Genomic DNA, 25,331 nt, shown 5'->3' with positions numbered 1-25,331 from the left:
AATGAATCCACGTCGGGGGGGTTTTGATGGAATCGTGTATTTGCTCCATCTCGCAGCTCAAGAGTTGAAGCCCTAATTTTTCACGCGGCCGAGAGGAATGGCTGTTGGCATTTCAAACGGGGGTTAAAACTCAATCGAGTGCTCGTCGGTGTTGCAGAGAGAGACGCGCGGTTCACACCCGGCAGATGTGGTTGAATACAAATCAGCCTGCATGTTAAGCACCTCCTAGCCGCTCTTTTATTGTCCCGGATCCAGACTTACCTTGACTGTATTATGTGTAGTATTTTACGATATTCTCAATAAACCATATGCTCGCACAAACCCATTACAGCTTAATGACTCGCACCGAGGACATTCAGAAACTGAACTACGGTAAGCTTTGTAATAAAATGAAACACTTTTATTTGCGCGCTCATCATTGATACATTAGATAATGCTGCGCACACAAAAGAAGTGAAGTGCGTATATCTGTGGAGCCGAGAGAGGACCAATAACACAAAGCCGTGTTGAGGAACTGCATACTTGAACCTGTCGGGCTCTCCTCCACGGGGCCCCTTATATGTGAACACACACACACACACACACACACACACTTTCTGACTTTCAACCTAATGTTTCCTCCCTCTCCCATGAGACTCCCACGCAGAGCCCTGCGGGCTACACCCCCCCATCCCTATTTCCTACCCTCCCTCTCTCCCACGATACCTGGCGTCTAAACCTCTCTCAGGGAAATCCGGCTGCTTTTGATCTCTCCCTCTCCCTCCGCCGATCTCTCCTTTCTCCCGTCTTTCTCTTTCAGCCCGTCTATCGGCACCTCGCCTCGGCTAAAGCAGGTGAATTTAAAATGGTGGAGCGCTCTTAGCCCCGCGGATGAAAGGGAGCTTTAGACAAAGAACGGGGGGGGGGGGAAGCTTCTTTTTTTTTTAAAAGGAGAGACGGCAGCAAATGAAAGGGATGGATGGAAAGAAAGAGGCTCGGGGGTTGAATGGATGGAGAGAATGACGCAGCAGAAGTATAGAAAGAGGCAGAAGAGAGGAAATGTATGCAGGGAGCGGGGCCCGATTGTGAAGAAGACCATTGAACATGTAGAAGCAGCGAGCGGCGGACACTTACAAGCGATGCCGATGATGAACGAGGGGGAGAAAGACGCTGAGACGGGTTGATAGATGTGATGGAGCGAGGAGGGAGGAGGGGAAGAGGATTCGGTTGGAACATTTCCAAATCTGATATTGAATGATAAATAGACGCGAGACCATAAAAGGAAGGAAGTCTGACAAAACTTAAGAGTAAAGGTTAAAAAAGCCCAGATGGATTAACTTTCCAGTACACGCTCAGCCGTTTCCCCTCAAACGTCCCCAACAATTCAACTTTACACGTCTCTCAGCTGGCTTTCAGTAGTCGGGAGCCAAAGATACATTCATGACACTGAGGAGGTGTAACAACAACAAAAAGGACCTCTTCTACCCATTTGTTTAACACGTATGAGATGTGACGCCAGGTGACCCGTCTTCTCTCTCCTCCCAGCTGCCTCTCCTGTGTGAACGGCTCGTTCCCGTGCCACTGGTGCAAGTACCGCCACCTGTGCACCCAGAACGCCAACGACTGCTCTTTCCAGGAGGGACGCGTCAACATCTCTGAGGTAGGATTCAGATTGTCATATGCACCACGCTAGGACGCCATTTTATGTCGATTGCCCTCCACATACGGGCGAAATTCCAACATTATATTATATTATTAACAATATAAAAGGTCTGACATATAGTGTGGCTGATCACCCGGTGAAAGCGTGGTTCTTTTCCTCCACGTGCACACGCACACACACACACACACACACATACCTTTCCCCTCGAACCTTCTGTGGCCTTCACCCCAGGGTTCCCTCACGTCGCCCTGCTGTGTGTGTGTGTGTGTGTGTGTGTGTGTGTGTGTGTGTGTGTGTGTGTGTGTGTGTGTGTGTGTGTGTGTGTGTGTGTGTGTGTGTGTGTGTGTGTGTGTGTGTGTGTGTGTGTGTGTGTGTGTGTGTGTGTGTGTGTGTGTGTGTGTGTGTGTGTGTGTGTGTGAAGCACTGGCTGTTGGCAGCGTGACAGCAGCTTGTTTACTGTGGAGCAGTAATTCTGTCGTGGCCCATGAGGCCGTAAGCAGTCCGGAGTGAATGACTGTCTGTGGAAATACTGCCTTGTTCTTACATCGCCGACTGCTGCATTAGCATAAAAGCTAATATCAATCGTGCCGAGCGGCTGCGGCTGCGGCGGCGACACGCGAGGCATAACAAGTGTTTGTCAACTGCTGGAGCGTACACACGGATATTAGTGATGGACACACAGCGGTGCAGCTTTCTTTGTGCTTTCCTCTTTTCTTTCGCTCTCTATCCTGCTCGCCAAACACAGTCTCGCATATATTAAGAGGCACAGAAAAAATTCTTTCAAATGCATATCTTCTCCATGGACTTATGGATGTAAATCCACTGCAGCCCCAAGTGAATCTCATGCCTGTTCTTTATCTGATTGGCGCCTCACACACACACACACACGCACTCTATCTCCTTGTGTTTGTGGTCTGACTCTCCCCGCTATCTCTGCACAGACTAAAGCTCCCCCTTGTTGGCCCGGCTTGAATCACCGGCCTTTATTAATTGGTCAACCTTCATCCAATTACTTTCCCCCCTTTTATCTCTTCTCTCAACCGGAGCCGCGCAGAATCCCAAACACGAGCACGCTCAACCGCAGCCCGTCCAGAGCAACACGCGGGGCCCCGGCCTTCACGCCTCACGGAGCTAATGTTGGCGGATTAGTGCGCCCATCTGCAAGACACGGGCAGAGCGCTGGCTACACACTCCGAGCCGAGAGGCCACGGGGCCAACGGATGGGCGAGCAGGGGGAGGGGCCTGCGGTGACGACGCAGCAAGGCGGCGTGTGCAAACAAACGCGTGCAGAGCGCGGTGATGTTGGCGGATGTGAGGAGGGGACGGCCGACCTCCGATTAGTGACATTTAGATGTCAACTACGTGTGCGACATCTCCCACGACAGCGGGGCTCCATCTGCTGTGTGTGTGCTTGGAGGTAGACGCTTGGTTAAAACCAGGATGAGCCAGAACAAAGAGAGACGGCGTGGCGAAGGGAAGGAGACGCGAGGACGGAGAGAATCCAGGGAGTGGAGGACGGGGATAGACAGACCGGCTCACGGTGGCGTGTGGCCAGAGAGACCTCCACCACACGCTCCACTACACACACACACACACAGTCATTCATCACCCTTCTCCTAGCTGCCATATCCATTAGATGCGCTCTCAATGCCCCCAACAAGTACAGATCTTCCTGTAGGCTAGACTTGTCCTCCCTCCCTGCACCTCATCACCACTTTGATGCCCGTTCACCCCGTTTCTTTCCCCCCCTCACACCTCCTCCCTCGCACCTCCTTCTCTTCACCTTGCCGGCTTAGTGTGTGAATTGTATACAGTGAAAGAATTGAGGAAGAGGACAGACATGTGCCTCTCTTCCTTAATACCATATTGTTTACTGGTGGAGAGGGAATGGGTTGGCATGCCATCAGGGTTGTGTGTGTGTGTGTGTGTGTGTGTGTGTGTGTGTGTGTGTGTGTGTGTGTGTGTGTTCTTGCACCCTTAATTTAGAGCTCAAGTGATCCTTTTCTCAGCTCTACACTGAATACAAATCTCCGTGTTTAACACGAGAGGGAAAGGAGTTCTCCTGATGGACATTTCTCCTGCAGAGGAACACAGAAGGGATTAAATGAGCCTCACCGTCAGCCTGTGATCAAAGGCCAGATCGAGGTTCCCCCTCAGGGTTCAGAGGTCTGACTCTGGGGGGGGTCTGAGTGGTGGTGCACCGAGTAGACGGTGAGGCAAAGGGACCATGCAGTAACCAAGGTTACCAGCAGAGCTTTAACGAATCATCTCCTCGCACGCTTCACCGTTCGGAAATTCTTCCATTTCTTTACGACCCAGACAGAAGCGCTAAAATACTTTAATAAAAATCAATAAGCATCATTTGATAAACATTGTATCCGTAATTTGTTTTCCTCTCCAAGTGGCCCGCTGTCATCCCTTAGTATCCAAATCTTTTGTAACTATGGCAACACAGAACCCCCCCCCCCTCCCTCTAGTTTATGTTGCCCCTCCCACACAACCAGCCATGTCTCATCAATCCGTAATTTGTTAAACCAAATTACATTGTATGAAATGGAGAATAAATGGTCAATTAATAGAAACGTAATCCAATAAAATGGAGTGAACATTTTTTATTTTTGGAGAGAGAGAGAGAGAGAGAGAGAATGATAATGAGTGACAAAAATCAAATATGCATGAATCAACAATGCCTCCAAATGCACAACAAACACGTTCTGGAATTACGGAGCGACCGGGTGGAAAATTGCAGCGGAGGAGTAAAAGTTACTTATCAGAGAGAGAGAGAGAGAGAGAGACTCCTTGTGTCCTTTCCTCAGGTACTCTATGCTTCCTTTCTTTCCTTTCCTCCCTCCACACCCCTGAAGACAGAGTGCTATTCTGGGCCTCGTTTGTGTGTTCGTGTGAGGCTCAATCAAGGCGGCGGTTGACTTGATTTCTTTAACTTTTCTTTCCTTTCCTTAAACCTCTCTTCCTTAAACTCTCTACCGATTTTTTTATTTTTTTTCTTCTTGCTCCACTTTGTTTTGTTTGTCATTTCGAGTTTTAACTTTAACGCGCAACAGATTTACTTTTTAAACACTGCTGGTCTTGTTTGTTTTGGGGTTTAGGTCCAGACTGAGTGACGGGGCATCGCGTTGTAAAATGTGGTTTGCATTCATGTCCCAAGGATGTAGATATTATTGCATTTTTTTTAATGTTCTGTGGCGCCAGTGATGATTTTTATCGCTCTTTATAAATTCCACATCCTCCTTCTGTCCCCTCTGAGCATGGCTGCCCAACGGGGTTAAACGATGTCACCCTCCCGTCCCGCCTCTCCTCCGGCGCCCTCCGCCTGCTTCTTATGCGCGTCAACACTTTTTTTAAAAATGCAATAGTTTTGATGTTTTTTGGGCAAATTTGCTTATTCTCTTTCTTGCCAAGTTTGGGCCGTACAATGTTTTTAATTAGTGAGCTCCAGAGACGCTCGCAGGCGGATCGTGTTGCCTTTGAACTGATCCGAGGTCAGCGGTTCCCTCCTCTTTCAAGTCTTTGTGCTAAGCTAAGCTATAACGTCATATTTACCCTACAGTGGTATCAATCACCTTTTGGCAAGACGACATATATATATATATATATATATATATATATATATATATATATATATATATCGGTGTTTATCAAAGCACCGCTGCAGTTGTGTTGGTGCACACGTGTATTCACACTCGAGCTCGGCTGTCTGCTGCCAATTACACAAATGTAATGTTAGTGGATGACACGCGGCCCCTCGACGCCGCATTAATAAGAGCGGCTCGGTGCCGGCTGCACTCTGAGCGAAGCATAACAATAAGCAGGAATATAATAATATGTCTCCTCAAGCGGCGTCTCTCTCTCCCACCCTTAACCGAGCCGATGCACTTATAGCATGCAGCCTACCCACACATTCTTAAACAGTCTCGGAGCACACATGCTTCCTTTCTCTGCCTGTCAAACACACACACACACATACACACACACACACACTCACGCTCTCTCTCTCTACACGGCTGAAAGGGATATTTGTGATGGAGGTGTGAAGGCCCCAGACCGTGACATTCTGGCATACTGTGTATACCCTGGCTGGTACTCACTGACACTGAGCAGAAAACACACACACACACACACACACACACACACACACACACACACATATTGTAGGCCAAGGCCGCTTGAGGGGCCTTGCTGTGTGCACGGTTATACATGTGTGTTTGTCTATGCTGCATTAGCCTCTCTGTGTGTGTGTGTGTGTGTGTGTGTGTGTGTGTGTGTGTGTGTGTGTGTGTGTGTGTGTGTGTGTGTGTGTGTGTGTGTGTGTGTGTGTGTGTGTGTGTGTGTGTGTGTGTGTGTGTGTGTGTGTGTGTGTGTGTGTGTGTGTGTGTGTGTGTGTGTGTGTGTGTGTGTGTGTGTGTGTGTGTGTGTGTGTGTGTGTGTGTGTGTGTGTGTGTGTGTGTGTGTGTGTGTGTGTGTGTGTGTGTGTGTGTGCGCGCGACTGTCACTGGTTCTTATCAGGACGAAGCACAAGCAGCAGCACGGAGCTGCAGGGGGCATGTGGGTGAGGGGGAGGGTGGAGAGGACAAGTGGTTGAATAATATCCACCCCTTCCTTTTCCTCTCCTTCGCTCTCTCCCTCCTGGAGTCCATATCAGATATTAATATCTGTCTTCTGCCCTCATCACCATCCTTTCCTTGTTTACCCCTCTTCTTCCCACGCCGCGCCTCCACCTGCATCATGTTCCAGCAGCTCTTCTCTCTCTCCGCCCCTCATCTTTCTCTCTTCAACTTTTTCTTTCCGTACGAAACGTACGCGTTTGCTCTTTTCTATTTATGATGATGTATTGCCTCTCTCCACCTAGCGGTATTATAAGTGCACCGGGTAGCAAATAGCCCGGACGCACACCCACACGTGTGCTCCGGCCCAATGGATGCAATAGTCAAATAAATGAGAAGATGGGCGGAGGTGGGATGCGATGCGTCCCCGATGCCGTTCTTCCACCGCTTCGTTTATTCACACAAAACCAAAGACAGGCGGAGGCGATGTAACCGAGACCAGATGTACACAAAGAAAGACGGGAAGACCGGGGAAAAAAGTACCCGAGGGCAGAGAGCCCTGGCAGCAACGAGCGGCAGATTAGAGAGTGACGCAATCACTTTCCAAATGCGCTCCATGGTGGAAGAGAGGAGGGGGGGGGGGGGGGGGGGGGGGGGGGAGGGGTGACCACAGACGGTCCAGCGTTTAACCCCTGGTTTGGTCGCGGTGCGCCTCGTCCAGCTGCTCACACCGCGTCCCACAACCCTCTTTGGGGAACTTTCTCAGACTCTGGGCCAAGAGTCATTTCCACCTCGAGGTATCGAACCTTTTAAAAACGCTGCTGAACATCCCACTAGTGTCTAGAGAGAACAATGGAGTGGTAACACAGCCCGTGTGTGTGTGTGTGTGTGCGCCTCCCACGTGATCGTACTGTTTGTATCAGCGATATGAAAAGAGAGGAGAGATTTGGATTTCGTCTCATGTGCGCGCACAGATGTGTTTGTAGGCTCACGCACGTGCACGTGCACGTGCACGGTCTGCCATGCAGATGTTTCATCTCCCTTTCTCTCTCTGGCTATTTTTAGCCTCACCGTCCCACAGCTTATCTTCCTATTCTATTTCTTTCCACTTACTGTTGAAGCATCTTCATGGTGCATCACTCCACCAGCCTGTCCTCCTCTAAGAAGCATGCTTAGTAGACCTCAAGGACGGACCGTTGTTTGTATAGAGGAGGGCGGAGTCGAGCCCATGCAGCTTTAAGTGTTAATGGAGATCTGAAGGTCTGAAAAGTGTTAATCCTGATGTGACATTGAGACGAGTTGAAGCGGTGGAGCTCAGCGCCGGCAGACACAACACAGCTGCTGGGTTCCTCTGTGATGTCACATCCTGTCTCTGCCGACGAGCACGGCCTGGACCGCGAGGCGGAGATCACGTAACGGACCGTGCGCCAGTGTGTCTGCGGTTTAATTATTCAGGCCGTATGAAATCTTCATGTGCCCTCAGTCAGCCCCGCTGACGGTGAACACGGATGAATATTGCATTTTTATTTTATTTTTTTACCAGCGACCCTCGTGTGAGGAAGAGATGAATGCAGAGTCACTGGGAGAGAGAGACGGAGGTTCACGAGTGAGCTGAAGGAACGCGAGCGGAAAAGCTCAGGCAGAGAATGAGAGATTGGGAAACGGTGACATCCTGCTGGGATGGAGAGGCATCGAGAAAGACAAAAGAAACTGTGGCGTGCAGCGTCGGTCGATCTCACAAGAGCATCCATCGGTCTCTGTTTTCGTAAAGAGGCCTCCAGGTGTTGAGTCCATCCTGTAGCTGGTGGTCAGGGACTGGACTACCAGTGCACCTTTGCTGAGCTCATTTTGGTCTGAAGGCCCACTTCTTTATTTTTATTTTTTAAATCTGAGCGTCGGTGCAGAAACGAGGTGTTCAGGGGAGAGGAGAGCAAATCAAGGTTTGTCTTTGAAAAGCTGAAAAGCACAAGGTTTGATCGCTGCTGACATATCTGGGTTGGAATGATAACGGGGTGCCAGGAGCCCCCCCCCCCCCCCCCCCCCCCCCCCCCCCCCCCCCCCCCCCCCCCCCCCCCCCCCCCCCCCCCCTCTATGAGAGAAAGAAAGAAGACCCGCTGAGAAATTATTCACACATTCCTGCTTTAAAAAAAAAGAAGTGTTTTATAGCAAACTATGGCGTATGTGTGTGTATGTTTGGCAGCTTGCTTGTGCGTCAAGGATAAGGGATTAGGAGACGATCTACGTGTGTGTGTGTTGGGGGGGGGGGGGGGGGGGGCTGGGTGGTGCTTTATAGGAGCAACACATCTGGAGGAGACTTTGATAATCCACGCTGAATAACATTCATGACACGCGTTCCCCTGCATCTCCTTTACTGTTCTCCCTCATTCCTCTGCGCTCGCTCACTTTTCCCATTTACTCTTCATATCTCTCTCTCTCTCTCTCTCTCTCTCTCTCTCTCTCTCTCCTTCCCCCCCATCTCTCCTTCACTGCATCGCCACTCGACTAGGAAACGAAGGACGTGGGCGGACAATCTCTCATTCCCTTTAAAGCTTCAAAGTCTCCTTTCTTCCTTCTCTTCCATCGCTCCTGCACCGCTCTGCATGTTGCGGCCCCCCCCTCCCCCCCCCCCAGACACACACACACACACACACACACGATACATGCTTCCACGCATGCACCACACCGTGCAGCTCATGTCGATATGTGCCTTTTTTATAATAATTGCACACTTTTTGTTTGTTTGTCACTTTCACATATAATGATGTGTGTAAAATATCTTGTTGATTTTAACATATATTTCACACTGACACATACACACACACACACACACACTCCTTCTAGCCTCTATTTCCAGTGATTTAATGAGCAGGCTTTGTTTGTCTTGCTCTTCTCATCCCTGTGGTTGGTACGAGTCCCAAAGAGAGAGACACACACACACACACACACACACACACACACACACACACTAAACAACGCGGCTGCTGGCCAGCTGCTTGCGCGGAGGAGAAGGGGATATGCGTTTGTAGCGTTGACATTGTGATGTATGACATGATGTTACATGGCTTGTATTAATTAAGGAATGATTTGGACGCAGACTTCCATTAACGATGGGAAAATAAAGCGATACAAAATGTGCTTAATTATGACGTATGCTACATTTTTTCTCTAAAAGTCGATTCTTCGCGTTTGTCCGCGTCGCATTATTTCACATCTCACGCGAGCTTTAGTGCTGCTCTTCTCTGTATGTTGTATGTATTTACAATTCATATCCATAAGGAAAGGATTGGGTTGTTTGTGTGTTCATATTTTGGGTTTTTTTGGGGGGGGGAAAGCAGCACAATTGTGATGCTGAAACGGTTGGTTCTCATTCCCACTGGAGTTCCACACACACACACACCATGTCATGCACGTTACTCCGCTGCCTTCACATCGTAATATAATATTAATGTATAGTGGATTATGAAAAGGAGTAGTTCAAGGTTAGCGACGGCTTCTTGGTTTCCTGCGTGAGACTTCTGTCACGAAGCCTGGGGGGGGCATGTCGACAGGCGGTATGACACACACACACACACACACACACTGCCCCTCTTATTTGTACCAGTGTGCCCCCCCCCCCCATGCCATCTCATGTCTCCCATATCGCTTTACTTCATTATTTAGCGTGTTATTTTTTCTTCTCCCTGATCTATAGTCTCCACATCAGAGGCGGCTAATTAATTATTTATGGTAGGACTTGGATTTTTTTGGGGTGATGGTGGGTGGGTGGTGGGGGGGGGTCTTTAAAAAAACGACCAGACAACCGCCTCATTACATATGCGCAGTGGTTTTGGAGCTTTATTAATTTCTATCTTGTCAGGCTGCGCCAGAGCCTTCAGAACTCTTTTGGCGTTTTATTACATTTATTTATTTATATGGCATCTTGCGTTTGTCTTCACCGACGCGCCCCCCCCACACACACACACACACACACACACACACACACACACACCCTCCACCCAACCGCATCTCCAGTATGTCTTGATTCTAATCTGTCACCTTCTAATATCTGCACACACATGCACACACACACACACACACACACACATGCACACACACACGATCTCGCCGACGGTCTCATTATCGGCTCTTGGCGAATGTTAAAAGGTGTTTTGCTCGCTTGCGAGTGGAGATTAGCTCATCCGCCCGCTGAACACTTGTTTTATTAATTTTTTGTCCAATCGGTGTGGAACGTCGTTGTGCACACATCACAGTGCATTGGAAATGAAGGAGAAGGAGGATATTTTAGAAAGGGCCTAGAACAACAGCTGCTCTGCTGGTGGCGACATAAAAAATAAAAAAACTGGCATCTGGGCGTCGGCAGTAAGATGGCAACAATATATATATATATATATATATATATATATATATATATATATATATATATATATATATATATATATATATATATAGGTCAAGCATTGTAATAATAATTTAGTCATGAATAATGGTGTGGGCTTGTCTTTGTCTGGAGAAGATATTCCCTCTGTTTGTATAGAGGGAATATATACAGTGCATCTTAATAACCTACATAATCATACACGCCTTTACTCTTAACAAAGGGAAACGGTGGCGCTCGCTTTAGGCACAAAACTCCCAGCAGCCTTTGAGGGAAAACACACACGGAGAAGGAAGGAAAGCCCTGTGGGGGCGTGGCTTAAGTTGGAGACTCATTCACTTAAACACTGGCACAAATACACACCGTTACAGTCCGGTCCAATCAGGGGGGGGTCGGGGAGGGGGGGGGGGGCTCATTGCCTCGCTCGTGTGCTCAGAAACAAAGACTTATTTTAATTTGGCAAAGGCTGGTTTTCTTCAACAGTCTCCACATCTGTTGGTGTTAAAAAAAAAAAATGCTTATGAAGATGTCAGAAGGCAAAGACGGCGATCAGAATGTGGGAGCGGAGCAGATGTTTGCGTGCCTTGTTTTGGTGTGGAGGAACGACCATCTGTGGCGCGCATTCCTTCACGCATCATTTCCACTTCACGCACACGTGTAGCTTCACTATGAAAAGGCTCTCACCGGTTATGGGAGACGGAGTGAACCTCGTAATGAAGCCAGCTGCCGCTCCCTGCAAGGAGCAGGTCCTGCTCGGGGGATTTTAAGTGGAGAGAAACTCCTTCACAAAACCTGCAACCTTCGCTGAGCCATTTACGTCCAACAGCACCTATTACTACACATGCATCCTCCTTCCTCCTCCTCCTCCCCGGTTGGTCCTCCTGAAGTTTTTACATCTGGCCAACACGACCACAGCATCCGTCTTCACAGATGTAGGAAATGCTTAGAAATCAGGGAAAAAGGGGGTAAAAGGACCTCTTCTAACTTCAAAGGAATCCCCCCGGTGACATATGGTTCCTCTGCACTCTGCACTCCGTGTCCTTAATGCCGGCTTTGAACTGTTTTGGCATCTGTCACAAATCCTGATGAAATAGTTTCTCTTGCAGAGCACTTTTTCCTTTGTCCTCACCATCCGCTCACGTCTCCCTGCTAACTGCATCTCTTTCCTCTGTCATCTTGTACACGAGGATTTCTGAACTCTTGCAACATGGCATCAATTTCCCAACTGCTCCGTTAGATATTGGCTTTGCCATTACAGTGAGTGTTAGTCTTTCATGTAAAGTGCTGACAGGACAGCTCGCTGTTCTCTCCATCTCTATTTGTGTTTCCCGGTATGTCGAGAGCATCTTCTACCTCCACGTTGCACACACACACACATGGAGTCGGCTGAAAGTAGCACATGGATGCTCTGAGGAAAGAGGATTGCCAGAGAAAATGACAATCAAGACAGCCGAGCTGACACAAAGTCAATAGGAGGATGAATAAAACATGGTTAGCTGCAGCTCGCTCTGGAGGCTACGCTAGCTTCTGACACCGTTAGCTCAAACCCGCTTTTATTTGGGCACCGTTGACAATTCAAGCCCACAGCTTGTGATATGAGCATCTTTTTTTTTACTGAGGCAGGACTTCAAAAGCCACAAGTGCAAATGAATCTCTCTCCCTCTCTCGTCCGGGGCTCCAGGCTGTTAATTAAGTAGGATGTTGTCGGGGGGCTTGGCTCTGTGGTTTTGACTGTTGGATGGATGGAGGGATGGAGGGGGTGGAGGGATGGAGGGGATGGGTAAAGAGACAGAAAAGGTGCAGAGGAATTCCGACATTCCTCTAAAATGTCTTCTCTTTGTCTCTTTGTCTTTTTCTTATGACCCTTCATGGTTTTTTTAGTCTTTCCTTTTCTCTCTCTCACTCGTTTCACTTCGCTCTGTTCCAAAGTGAACTCTCCTCCTCTGCTTTTACCTTCTCGCTCCCTTCACAGTCTTTCACTTCCCCTCTCTCTCTCTCTCTCTCTCTCTCTCTCTCCACTCCCTTCCTTTTCTCCTCCTCTCTCTCCAACCATCCTTCACGGCCCCCTTCCTCCCTCCGCCATTACCTACCTCGCTCCGTCCTTTTTGGAGCCATGCATTTCTTTCCCACTCATCACCCACCTTCCTCCTAGTTGATTCCGCAGCCCTCCTCTTCCTCCCATAGTAGTCCCCTTCTCCCACAATGCACTGTGTGTGTGTGTGTGTGTGTGTGTGATGAGACACACAAGGCCAGGGCTAAGCAGCCTAATGAACAAACTCCGGCATTGTGTTCCGGCTCCGGGGACTCGCTGTAGCTTCTAATGTACAACAGCTCAGAGGAGAGGGAGCCAGCGATCTGCTGAAAGGATATAATGAGGATGAGAATATCGGTCGATGTTTTGTGATCCCAACTTTCCTGTCAACATGTTGTCCTGTCCTCCATTCCAGGCTCTTCTAGGCTTCTTGTTCCACCTGAACACAGCTGAGATGTGTCTTTGGGGTTTCTTGAGGTGTCCACAGTTTCAAGGCCCTTCTTTAGTGTTTGTGTTATCCTTTTGGCTCAAACTGCTCGACACAGGGAGGGTTAGTTCCACCCAGGCTTTAACTCATACTGTCCACGATGTGTCATCCACCCTCCTGCTCCTTCTCTCTCTCTCATTAACCGTATGGAGGAGATGTGCAGCGCTGCCAAACACTGTAGTGACTTCATCTCTTCCAGCACATGCACACAAGTGGACTGTCCTTCCTCATTCTGCCTCAGAGACGTGAGAACACGTGCAAGCGTAGGCGCGCAGTAATCCAGCCGTACGCTCAGAAACACGTTTGTCCGTATGCATCTCTGTGAGGAGGCACGGCCGGCCCTCCTGGGTGGTGGACTCAAAGCGGAGCTAAACAAGACTGTGTGTGTGTGTGTGTGTGTGTGTGTGTGTGTGTGTGTGTGTGTGTGTGTGTGTGTGTGTGAATGCGCGTGCGTGCGTGTGCATCAGTCACTGATGTTTGCCAGAGCTAACCAAGTTCATGAGCTCATTACTCCCCTCCACACATGGACACAATACACTGCAGCCTGTCTTCCTGCCATAACAAGTAGTTTCATTGGCTAGATAATCTATTGTGAACTTTGTATGAAAGGCTCCGTTGTCGTGCAGCATTTATTTCTGCTGCAACGCCAGTGGGAGTGTTGCACAAGCCTGGAACACATGCGGAGACTGCATCCCCAGCACAGCTCTTTAGTGCGTTGTGGCGAATCTGGCGTGAATTCAAATTCAACCCACAGCTTATTTTTTGTAATGTTTTACTCGTCAACAAACAAGTGATTTATTTCATCACTCCTCGTCTTATCTTTGCTGCTATTCGCTTGCTGTTCTGACTTCTCGAGCTCACTCCCTTCCTTCCATATCTGTCACAGCTCTAAATCTCAAAGTGTCTCCTCTTTTGTCTGTGCAGGACTGCCCTCAGATCCTCCCCTCCACCCAGATCTACATCCCTGTCGGGGTGACGAAGCCCATCACCTTGGCTGCCAAGAACCTGCCCCAGCCCCAGTCGGGCCAGAGGAACTACGAGTGTGTGTTCCACATCCAGGGGGAGACCCACAGCGTGCCCGCCCTGCGCTTCAACAGCACCTCCATCCAGTGCCAGAAGACAGCGGTGAGTAAGGAATTCTGGGTAATCTGATGGTGCGAGCGGACGTTAGAGCCTCGTCGTGGTGGAGAACACGGCGTGGGACGGCGGTGTGTTGTTGTGACGTCATAGAGAGAAAATAGTTAGTTGGTGTTGTTTACAGAAATAATTGAGTTACTGTATTGCATACCAAGAAGATGCAGCTTGAATGCTGACAGTGCAGTAAGTTTAGTCTCACGCACTACCAAAATAAAAGCACATGATGTAACGCTCTATTAATACGTCCAAAACTCCTGAATAGTGTAAAGACGGAAGACGCATAGTCATTTCCCACTATTACTGCTCACCTAATCAATGGAACTAGGTACCCAGTAAGGACATTGACTCGCTCAGGGTTTAAGGAATGGCCTCTTTCAGCTAACGACCTCTTTGGGCACCAACGTGCTCATTGTGCTGATGGACCGCCGCGAGCCACGATCGAGATAAACGATCCAATGCACATTGAACTGATAGTTGGCAAAGAGATATCGACGTCGAGAGTTCACGCGGACGATGTTTGAGCCGGGACACGCGTCTAATAAGCCTTCATTCTTGGTGTGCTTCCATTTGAAGTCACGACGCTTCGTTCATCGGTGGTAATGGCGTGTGAAGCTGCAGTGGTCAGCCATCTTAGTTCCTCTGTGGCTGGAAGGGACGAGTGCTGTGTGCCGGAGCAACGCGCTCTGAGGGATGTCGTTTTGCACAAGGTGTGTTTGTGTGCGTATAGAGAGTTTACAGTTGGGCAGAGGAGTATGTGCATGTGGGTTGATGCCTGTTCTGTGTGTAGACATATGGTGGTGTGTGTGTGTGTGTGTGTGAGGCTTCACACTAGCGTGACAGATAAGCAGTAGCTAGCACTGTGCTTCACTGAGGCTGAAAATGTAGAGAGGAAGTCCGTCTCTGAACCTAGTTGGGAGCGGATTGATCATGTTTACACCTCGACTCTATACCTCCTTCTCTCCCGTCCTCCCTCTACCTGGAGAGCTCATCTTTCTCTCTGGCTCTCCCGCCGTCTGTCATGCGTTCTTTTTCCTTCTATTCCCCACTGCTCTCTCTCTCTCTCTCTCTCTCTCTCTCTCTCTCTCTCTCTCTCTCTCTCTCTCTCTCTCTCGCAACACAAAATGTAAGGCAACAACCTGACGTGAGATGAGAGCCGCTGCCGTTCATCCGTGCTTTAAGCGAGGGTGTCAGCCGTCCCCGCAACGTGTCGCACACCGAAATCTGTGGCAGATTAAAATAAAGTAGAAACCTCTCAGAGTCGTGGATTCTCGCTAATAAGCTGTAGCACCTTTTTAAAGATCTTTTTTCCCCCACTTCTGTACACTGAGTAGCAGCAGTCTTTCTGTAGCGGTGTAGCTCGCCTCTCTGACAGCCATCTGATCGTGTCCGTATCGACAGTTGTTTGTGAAGCCAGCGCTAATGAGCTAGCGATAGCGTTGCCTCTGCACAGAGACGTCTGGTTATTGACTGTTTATTGTTGCTGCTAATCAGCAGCAAAGCCCGACCCTCGGGCCAAAAGCTGAATTTCCACCACTTGATGTCCACGAAGCAGACATGCTAGCAGCAATTAGCCCTGGGCTGTCGGCGCTTAGCCCTTGTTAGCAATTAGTCGCGGCGACTTGACTGCGCGGTGAGATATCGGCGCGGCGCGTCTGCACGAGGCCGTCGTTAGATTCTGCGGATGGTAAAAGGTGCCAGATGCATGAACTTGCCATTTAAGGCATAATTCATCCAGGCTTGAGCTTATGAGTGTAATTATGTGTCATGAATTATTAGAACCAGAGTCTTATTATAGCTCCGGAGCCGTATTTCACCAGAATGAGGGTCTTAAATATTAGTTTATCCGTTTATAGACCTTCATATCTCTACTTTTCATATCGCACCCCCTCCGCGTGTGTTCCTTTTTTGACAGTGTTCAGCACCAACTCCATGAATCATGCATGACTGCAGTAGAAATAGACTTCATCTGTTATGCACACAGCTATGGGGATGGGGGTTAATCAGTGGTGTGCGTGTGTGTGCACATGTGCATCCTCCACTGTGCCTGAGGCTATGGATCCCAGGATAGCTATGCATGTGTGTGCTGGCCCTGCTGCTTCAACACACCTATGCATGGAGGCTGGGTGGGGTGGGGGGCGTGCTAATCAATGGGGTGAACACGGGAGTGCTAATCCACACTTTAGCCTTGTGTTTGAGTGTTTACCGCAGTGTCAAACTGACATGCACTCACTCACTTGTTGTAGGAAAGACGAGGACAAGGGCAGAGACGAGAGAGCCGTGGCGTGAATTTCTATAAAGTAATAACGGAGAGGAGCGAGGGCAGAATCCGAGTACACGGTTTCAAGTGAGATGAATGGGGAAAGGTGACCGGGGGGAGGGAGGGGGGGTTGAGAGTGTGTAAGGGAGAGAATGAGCTCAAACGTCTCCCCTAAGGCCAACACGCATTCTCCTCTGTTTCATACGATATCATCACACCATCCAGAAGGAGATAAGTATCTACAGGATGTTCAGGGTATCCACCGTCGGATCCAGTTTCTTCTTTGCACCGACCGTAATAACTCAAGACTCTTATATGGTATCAATAACAGGAGGCTGTCAATAACCCCACTGTGTGTGACACGCATGATACACGATAGTGTAACATCAGCTCCATGCTAAGCTTGTTGGGTATTGACTTTCCATATCTGCTTATGGGGGGGGGGGGATATTGATGCTATGGTTGTTCTGTATACGGTTAGAGGGGAAGAGCAAGCGGGTCCCGAGACACGAGGAAGAATGCAGCTTGGAGGAAGGTTGTTTTCTGCAAGCTGGGACATGAAACAAGTCGGCCACGGGGGTCGAGACCTTCAAGAGTCAAACGTTCGGGGGGAAGGATTCTGCTCATAGCTCAACGCTCTACACTGTTTGCTGCACATTCACTTTCCCATTCTCACTTTTTGAAGTCGGGTACTAAGCCAAACATAATTCAACATTTTTGGAAACTGTGAAAGTCGACGAAATGGCAGATTATCCAAGTTCATATAGCAAGTTGGAGAAAAACACTTGAGGAGCCCTCACCATATTTCTTATTGCCAAACCAGCCCACATTCCCACTGACGCACACGCGGAGCCACCGCCAGTCCTTATGGTGGCAGTGAACTCCACCAAAACAACAAGCTGGTGTCTTAACGGGTTCCTCTCGGGTTGCTGACCCCGCCCCCTGGTGTGTGTGTGGCCCAATCGGAGGCTGAGGTGAAGGTGCAAAGGACGGTAAGATGCTGAGCCGTGGGCCGGGAAGCTGTGAGGGGCCACGGGAGCGAACACACACATGCGCGTACACACATGAGCACACTGGGAGGTCAGGGAGGCTGGCGGGTCGCAGCCGGCCGCTGTTTGAAGGCCGAGGTTGAGGGGAGACTTTTCCACCTCCTCTGTTCCTTTATCTCCCTCTCTTCTGAGCGTCTCCATTTTCCTCCTCTTTCACTCTTCATCCCTCTTCCCCGGGAGGGCAGGAGTGAGACGACAGATAGTATCAGCGCAGGCCTTACGCCATTACCTTCTGTCTGATAAACCACCCGGCCACTCCATCACCCGCTTTCTCTCACTCTTTTCACCAGCGGGGAGAAGAAAAAAAGCAGCAGGAGAAAATGTAGTTTGTGAGAGGGTGTTGTGCGTCTGTGTGTTGTGTGTTGTGTGTCTGTGTGTTGTGCGTCTGTGTGTTGTGCGTCTGTGTGTTGTGTGTCTGTGTGCACAGCGAGCAGCTGTTTGTTAAAGGAGAAATGGGAAGTATCAGGGGTCCTGATGGCATCCAATTAAGGCAGATAAAATGATGATGAATTGCAGTCGGGCGGCAGAGACGGACGCTCGTGCACACACACACACACACACACACACATAGGAAAGCAGCCGTACAGATTTGGAGAAGGAAAGGAGAGAAAGAACAGTGTGAGGAAGGAGAGTAAAAGAAAGGCAAGGAAGTTTGGAGAGAAAGAGTGCAATGATACCGTACAGAGGGAGAGGACAAATATTGTGTGTGTGTGTGTGTGTGTGTGTGTGTGTGTGTGTGTGTGTGTGTGTGTGTGTGTGTGTGTGTGTGTGTGTGTGTGTGTGTGTGTGTGTGTGTGTGTGTGTGTGTGTGTGTGTGTGTGTGTGTGTGTGTGTGTGTGTGTGTGTGTGTGTGTGTGTGTGTGTGTGTGTGTGTGTGTGTGTGTGTGTGTGTGTGTGTGTGTGTGTGTTTGAGAGAAAACATGAAGCACATGTGCTGATTCAAACTTCTCCTCTGACTCTTTGAAAAGTCAGTTTATGGGATTTGTTCAAAGATGTAGAACTGACCGTAAAAACTCAAATACTGTAAATGATATGGGAAGAAGTCCCGTCATACATGCAGGCGTGCACGGTTCTAACTGGTGGCACACGGGGGGCTAATGAGGGGCCGGGTCGCTGGTCGGCGGAGGGGCAGCGCTGTGGAACACGGCACGGCCCGGCCCGGTTTAATGAGATATAAACACTAGACCTGCCACCGCAGTCAGCCACAGCACACACTGACACTGTTTTAATGGGCTTGCAGTGTGTGTGTGTGTGTGTGTGTTGGGTTCTGGGGCACTACTTTGTGTGTGTTTGTGTCAGAGAGGTTGTGAGAAGACTGGGAGAGAGAAGGCGTTTCCCGGTCCTCTGTCCTCACTTCCCTCTCATCTTCCTTCTCCTCTCTCCCAGTCTTCTACCTGTCTCCGTCTCCACCTTCCTCCTCTCTGGCTTCCTCCTTTCTCTTCATCTCTCTCCCAGTCTTCTACCTGTCTCCATCTCCACCTTCCTCCTCTCTGGCTTCCTCCTTCCTGTTCATCTCTCTCCCAGTCTTCTACCTGTCTCCGTCTCCACCTTCCTCCTCTGGCTTCCTCCTTTCTCTTCATCTCTCTCCCAGTCTTCTACCTGTCTCCGTCTCCACCTTCCTCCTCTGGCTTCCTCCTTCCTCTTCATCTCTCTCCCAGTCTTCTACCTGTCTCCGTCTCCACCTTCCTCCTCTGGCTTCCTCCTTCCTCTTCATCTCTCTCCCAGTCTTCTACCTGTCTCCGTCTCCACCTTCCTCCTCTCTGGCTTCCTCCTTCCTCTTCATCTCTCTCTCAGTCTTCTACCTGTCTCCGTCTCCACCTTCCTCTTCTCCGGCTTCCTCCTTCCTGTTCATCTCTCTCCCAGTCTTCTACCTGTCTCCGTCTCCACCTTCCTCCTCTGGCTTCCTCCTTCCTGTTCATCTCTCTCCCAGTCTTCTACCTGTCTCCGTCTCCACCTTCCTCCTCTGGCTTCCTCCTTCCTGTTCATCTCTCTCCCAGTCTTCTACCTGTCTCCGTCTCCACCTTCCTCCTCTGGCTTCCTCCTTCCTCTTCATCTCTCTCCCAGTCTTCTACCTGTCTCCGTCTCCACCTTCCTCCTCTGGCTTCCTCCTTCCTGTTCATCTCTCTCTCAGTCTTCTACCTGTCTCCGTCTCCACCTTCCTCCTCTGGCTTCCTCCTTCCTCTTCATCTCTCTCCCAGTCTTCTACCTGTCTCCGTCTCCACCTTCCTCCTCTGGCTTCCTCCTTCCTCTTCATCTCTCTCCCAGTCTTCTACCTGTCTCCGTCTCCACCTTCCTCCTCTGGCTTCCTCCTTCCTCTTCATCTCTCTCCCAGTCTTCTACCTGTCTCCGTCTCCACCTTCCTCCTCTCTGGCTTCCTCCTTCCTCTTCATCTCTCTCTCAGTCTTCTACCTGTCTCCGTCTCCACCTTCCTCTTCTCCGGCTTCCTCCTTCCTGTTCATCTCTCTCCCAGTCTTCTACCTGTCTCCGTCTCCACCTTCCTCCTCTGGCTTCCTCCTTCCTCTTCATCTCTCTCCCAGTCTTCTACCTGTCTCCGTCTCCACCTTCCTCCTCTGGCTTCCTCCTTCCTGTTCATCTCTCTCTCAGTCTTCTACCTGTCTCCGTCTCCACCTTCCTCCTCTGGCTTCCTCCTTCCTCTTCATCTCTCTCCCAGTCTTCTACCTGTCTCCGTCTCCACCTTCCTCCTCTGGCTTCCTCCTTCCTCTTCATCTCTCTCCCAGTCTTCTACCTGTCTCCGTCTCCACCTTCCTCCTCTGGCTTCCTCCTTCCTCTTCATCTCTCTCCCAGTCTTCTACCTGTCTCCGTCTCCACCTTCCTCCTCTCTGGCTTCCTCCTTCCTCTTCATCTCTCTCTCAGTCTTCTACCTGTCTCCGTCTCCACCTTCCTCTTCTCCGGCTTCCTCCTTCCTGTTCATCTCTCTCCCAGTCTTCTACCTGTCTCCGTCTCCACCTTCCTCCTCTGGCTTCCTCCTTCCTGTTCATCTCTCTCCCAGTCTTCTACCTGTCTCCGTCTCCACCTTCCTCCTCTGGCTTCCTCCTTCCTGTTCATCTCTCTCTCAGTCTTCTACCTGTCTCCGTCTCCACCTTCCTCCTCTGGCTTCCTCCTTCCTCTTCATCTCTCTCCCAGTCTTCTACCTGTCTCCGTCTCCACCTTCCTCCTCTGGCTTCCTCCTTCCTGTTCATCTCTCTCTCAGTCTTCTACCTGTCTCCGTCTCCACCTTCCTCCTCTGGCTTCCTCCTTCCTCTTCATCTCTCTCCCAGTCTTCTACCTGTCTCCGTCTCCACCTTCCTCCTCTCTGGCTTCCTCCTTCCTCTTCATCTCTCTCTCAGTCTTCTACCTGTCTCCGTCTCCACCTTCCTCCTCTCTGGCTTCCTCCTTCCTCTTCATCTCTCTCTCAGTCTTCTACCTGTCTCCGTCTCCACCTTCCTCTTCTCCGGCTTCCTCCTTCCTGTTCATCTCTCTCCCAGTCTTCTACCTGTCTCCGTCTCCACCTTCCTCCTCTGGCTTCCTCCTTCCTGTTCATCTCTCTCCCAGTCTTCTACCTGTCTCCGTCTCCACCTTCCTCCTCTGGCTTCCTCCTTCCTGTTCATCTCTCTCTCAGTCTTCTACCTGTCTCCGTCTCCACCTTCCTCCTCTGGCTTCCTCCTTCCTCTTCATCTCTCTCCCAGTCTTCTACCTGTCTCCGTCTCCACCTTCCTCCTCTGGCTTCCTCCTTCCTCTTCATCTCTCTCCCAGTCTTCTACCTGTCTCCGTCTCCACCTTCCTCCTCTCTGGCTTCCTCCTTCCTCTTCATCTCTCTCCCAGTCTTCTACCTGTCTCCATCTCCACCTTCCTCCTCTCTGGCTTCCTCCTTCCTGTTCATCTCTCTCCCAGTCTTCTACCTGTCTCCGTCTCCACCTTCCTCCTCTCTGGCTTCCTCCTTCCTCTTCATCTCTCTCCCAGTCTTCTACCTGTCTCCGTCTCCACCTTCCTCCTCTGGCTTCCTCCTTCCTCTTCATCTCTCTCCCAGTCTTCTACCTGTCTCCGTCTCCACCTTCCTCCTCTCCGGCTTCCTCCTTCCTCTTCATCTCTGTCCCGTCATTGGCTCTCGGCCTCTCCTCTTCTCTGACGAGTGAAGAGCAGAGCTCCCGCGCTGCGGTCCGGGATAAATAAGAATTAATTGCTGCTGAGCTATCAGCATATGCCAGCTCCTCCACCCATCTCTCCTTGTATCCGTGCAATCTGTAACCTTTACTCTAAATCCTCTCTCCCTCTTACAGCAGTGCTCCGCCCTTCCATGTGTTCAGCTCTGTGTGATGGATTGATGGATATTCATAGCAAGAGTCTTGTGCTATTAGCCCGATGAGAGGAGCGGAGCAGGGAGGAGAGGAGGTGGTTCAACCAGAGCCCTCTAGGACCTAGCGTATAATAGCCTGTGATAGCCTTCACACTCTGTGTTGTAATTGAATGAATGAGAAGCTTTTATTAGAATATGCATCGCCCCAAACAAATGGCTGTGTGCAGAGTGAAGCAGTAACTGTTTACGGTTCCTGAATAGCAAATGGAAGTGTCTTAAAGTAAAAGTGGGAATAGTGCATTTGGCTGCTATGCATTTATATTAATGACTTAAAAGCGTGTGAGCGCTGTCATGCGTTTGAGTGAATAGAGCATGGCCGCCGTGGGGGGGACGGGGGGACGGGGGACGTTTCTGCAAAGGACCAGAATCGAGGCTTTTGTCCCGGAGAAGTCTCGTAAGCTGGAAAACCAGAAACACGGCTGCAGCAGCATTATTTTTCCCTCAAGCCAGCACTTCCCCTCGCTCTTTATTTACATCAAGGAAGAAAGTATGTGCGCCAATTGTGCAACTATGCACACGTGTGTGTGTGTGTGTGTGTTTGTGTTTGTGTTTGTGTACGTCCACGAGATAAGCTGGGTAACTGGGTCCGGCTGTGCTCTCCAATCCTGTTAGCATTAGCGATTAGCACAGGCTAACAGGTCCCTATTATGAGCGGAGGCTGATTCCTCGTTGCCTGACCCCACACACACTCACACACACACACACACACACACACACACACACACAAGCACACGCTAAGCCATAGGAAGGATTACCACTTGATCCTTGATTAGGAAGCCATATCTTCCTGGACGTTGTGTGTGTGTGTGTTTGTGTGTAAAAGGGCACAGTGCAGTCTATTCATTGACTTACAGGCAAAGCACATTTTACGTGGGCCAACATTCAGTCTCTGCCCACTATTTTCCAAACTATTTTAGAAACTAGGATTAATCCAGATTGAAAGATGTGTTGGGTCCGGTCTTAATATTTGATAAGGGACGTCATCCCCGAGGGAGGAAGGGAAGAGGACGAGTGTAACCTCTTCCATCCCAGGTGCGGGTTGGCCCTGGGCTAGCTTGGTATTTTTAGCCTTGCAGCTTGCACCTCCCATTGAGCTCTACTTGTGGTCTTTCCACTCACACCCAATCTGTTTGTTGGCCCTTCACGTCTCGGGGTCGTTACCTTTTGTTCTATAGTGGTTAAAATATTGTAATTAAACCCCTGAATATAGAACATTGGGATTTTTGTGGCTCTGTTTTCTCTGCACTTCACATATGCAAATCCTGACCTTTTGAGAGTAACTTGCTTAATGTTTGCATTTTCATATCTGCTGTGCAGTGAATAAACCGTGCACCGAGGCTTGTGTGTGTGTGTGTGTGTGTTCCCTGAACTGTGTTTTGTGCAACACCGGTGGTTCAGTATGAAAGTTTAATAAGCTTTTTGGTGCAATGAGATGAGCTTTGGATCATAACCGTAACCTTTCCTGTGCCTCCCCCGCCATTAAACACGCGTACATGCACACGCACACCTCTCCCTCAGTAAATATGCATGTTGTTGTTGAGAGGAGGGACATACTCCAGCAGATCCCAGATCCCCCCCCCCCTTGAGCCTGCACAGACACATCCCTGTAACATGGAAGGCAGGCAGTGGTGTGCGTGTGTGTGTGTGTGTGTGTGTGTGTGTAAAGCAGGGGTGAAGAGGTCCACACACATCTATTATCTCTTCCTCCAGGCCGTGCTCTGATTGGCTGGCCATCAGAGCAGTAGTCATGGCAGCTTGACCCCGTGTTCTTTACTGCAGCCGTCTTCAGCCCTGACAGGATATAACGCAGCAGCAAGAGAAGACGTAGTGGACGACTCTGGATGCAGCATGCAGCTGGCCTCACATCTGGGCAGTGACTTGCATGAAGAAGATCGTCCCTGAGCTGCTATTGTCTGACGTTACACTGCGCCCACGTCCAATCCGAGAGGTTTGAGACGGGATGATTGAAGGCTTATGGGTGGTGGAACAATAACCCGTTCCATAATGCACAAACTGCCTCTCTTCTGCACAAACAGACGAGATGTCAGCGCCACCTGAGGACCTCACAGCTCTGGCCTTGGCGTGGCCTGTGTGTGTGTGTGTGTGTGTGTTACAGCCAGCTGGTTGTCAAGAGAAGGTTCGCTCCATTTGAAACACCAACATGACCAAATATGAAGCTCCCCAACGCTCTCTCTTTCTCACACTCCCTCGCCGTCTTCCTCCCCTCTTCTTCTTCTGGCCGTCTGTTTCAACTTTCTCTCTCTCTCTCTCTCTCTTCACCTCCTCCTTGCTGGCGTCCTCTCACCCTTTCACTCTCACTTTTCAGTGCACGCCCCCTTTCTTCTCTCCGATTGTCTTGCATGCAAACACTCAAACGCGCCGGCATGTTCTTTGCATCTCCAGCCGGTGAGGAAGTGCTCTTGTTCCCAGGCACGCTGGGTGGTCTCCTGAAGGGGGGATGGGTGGATTGAAGAAGTTCATATGCTCGGACTTCAGTGGAGAGAAATAATAGCCGACAACCAACAGCACGTGTTGCTGTGCGAGTGTCTTATCTCCCTCTGCTTTCATGTGTTTTTATTTATCGTGTTTTATTCCCCGTACAGACGGCGTCATCTGTCTTTTATTTTTTGCTGGCGTCCCGTCTCTTGGAAACCGTCCCGTGTGCAGAATGCATATTTATAGTGTGCACATGTGTTTGGTGAACGCGATAAAGGAATCTGCTCGTTTGACTGTGGGCGTTCTGGGGGGGATCGAGGCAGGGGAGAGAAAGTCCGACTGAGATTGAATGGGAGGGGGGGGTGTAAAGAGGTAGCGGGAAGGGATAATGAAAGGGGGAGATGGAGAGAGGGGAAAAGAAGAGGGTGGAAGGGTGGATTGCGAGAGAGGGTGAGGCTGCAGAGGAATGCGTGAAAGGACCAAGGCAGACATGTCAGGGAACAAATTGAAAATGCCAATTTCACTTTAGCCCCCACCAGCTCCGGCGCTTCCAGGCCTCTTATTCCACGTGTAAATGAATGGTGTCCACAGAATAACACACAATCACCTCTCTATCCAGCTCGCCCTCACTATTTCTCCCTCGCCCTCGCTGCTCTACCGTCCTTCCTCCACCTGCTCTCCCCTATCCACTCCCTTCATCCCTTTTTTGCACACCTCCGTCTTTCAACCCTCGCTTGATGCTTTTTCTGCCCTCCGTCCAGTATTATTGGTGTTCAGATTGACCTTTTCTGGTCCCCTCCACCTCCATGTGACACCAGTGCAGTAAAGTTGTGGTTTGTCCTCAGATGGCCGTGAAGGAGAAGGTATCCCTCTCACAAAATAATCAGGACACTCGAGGACTGTAGCTAATAATCATTTGTTATGCCGTGTATGTATTCATTTAATCGTAGTTGTTGTATACAAAAGGTCTCTCTCTCTCTCTCTCTTTCTAAACAAGTGG

The 25,331-nt window shown here is 49.8% G+C and overlaps 1 protein-coding gene across 4 annotated transcripts in view; it reads left to right on the top strand.

Annotated features, from left to right (window-relative positions):
* LOC117730942 (plexin-A1-like) overlaps window positions 1-25,331 on the top strand; it is a 148,637-nt gene that overhangs the window by 87,160 nt on the left and 36,146 nt on the right. For all 4 annotated transcript variants that reach the window (XM_034533018.1, XM_034533016.1, XM_034533017.1 and 1 more), the window contains exons 9-10: window positions 1,525-1,639; window positions 14,023-14,223. In XM_034533018.1, coding sequence (XP_034388909.1) covers window positions 1,525-1,639; window positions 14,023-14,223 — 316 coding nt within the window. The remainder of the gene's footprint in view (window positions 1-1,524; window positions 1,640-14,022; window positions 14,224-25,331) is intronic.

This window comes from Cyclopterus lumpus, chromosome 5 (genome assembly GCF_009769545.1).
Source record: "Cyclopterus lumpus isolate fCycLum1 chromosome 5, fCycLum1.pri, whole genome shotgun sequence".
Taxonomy (NCBI): domain Eukaryota; kingdom Metazoa; phylum Chordata; class Actinopteri; order Perciformes; family Cyclopteridae; genus Cyclopterus; species Cyclopterus lumpus.
Note: the sequence above shows the minus strand (reverse complement) of the source record. Positions and strands in the feature narration are given on the sequence as shown.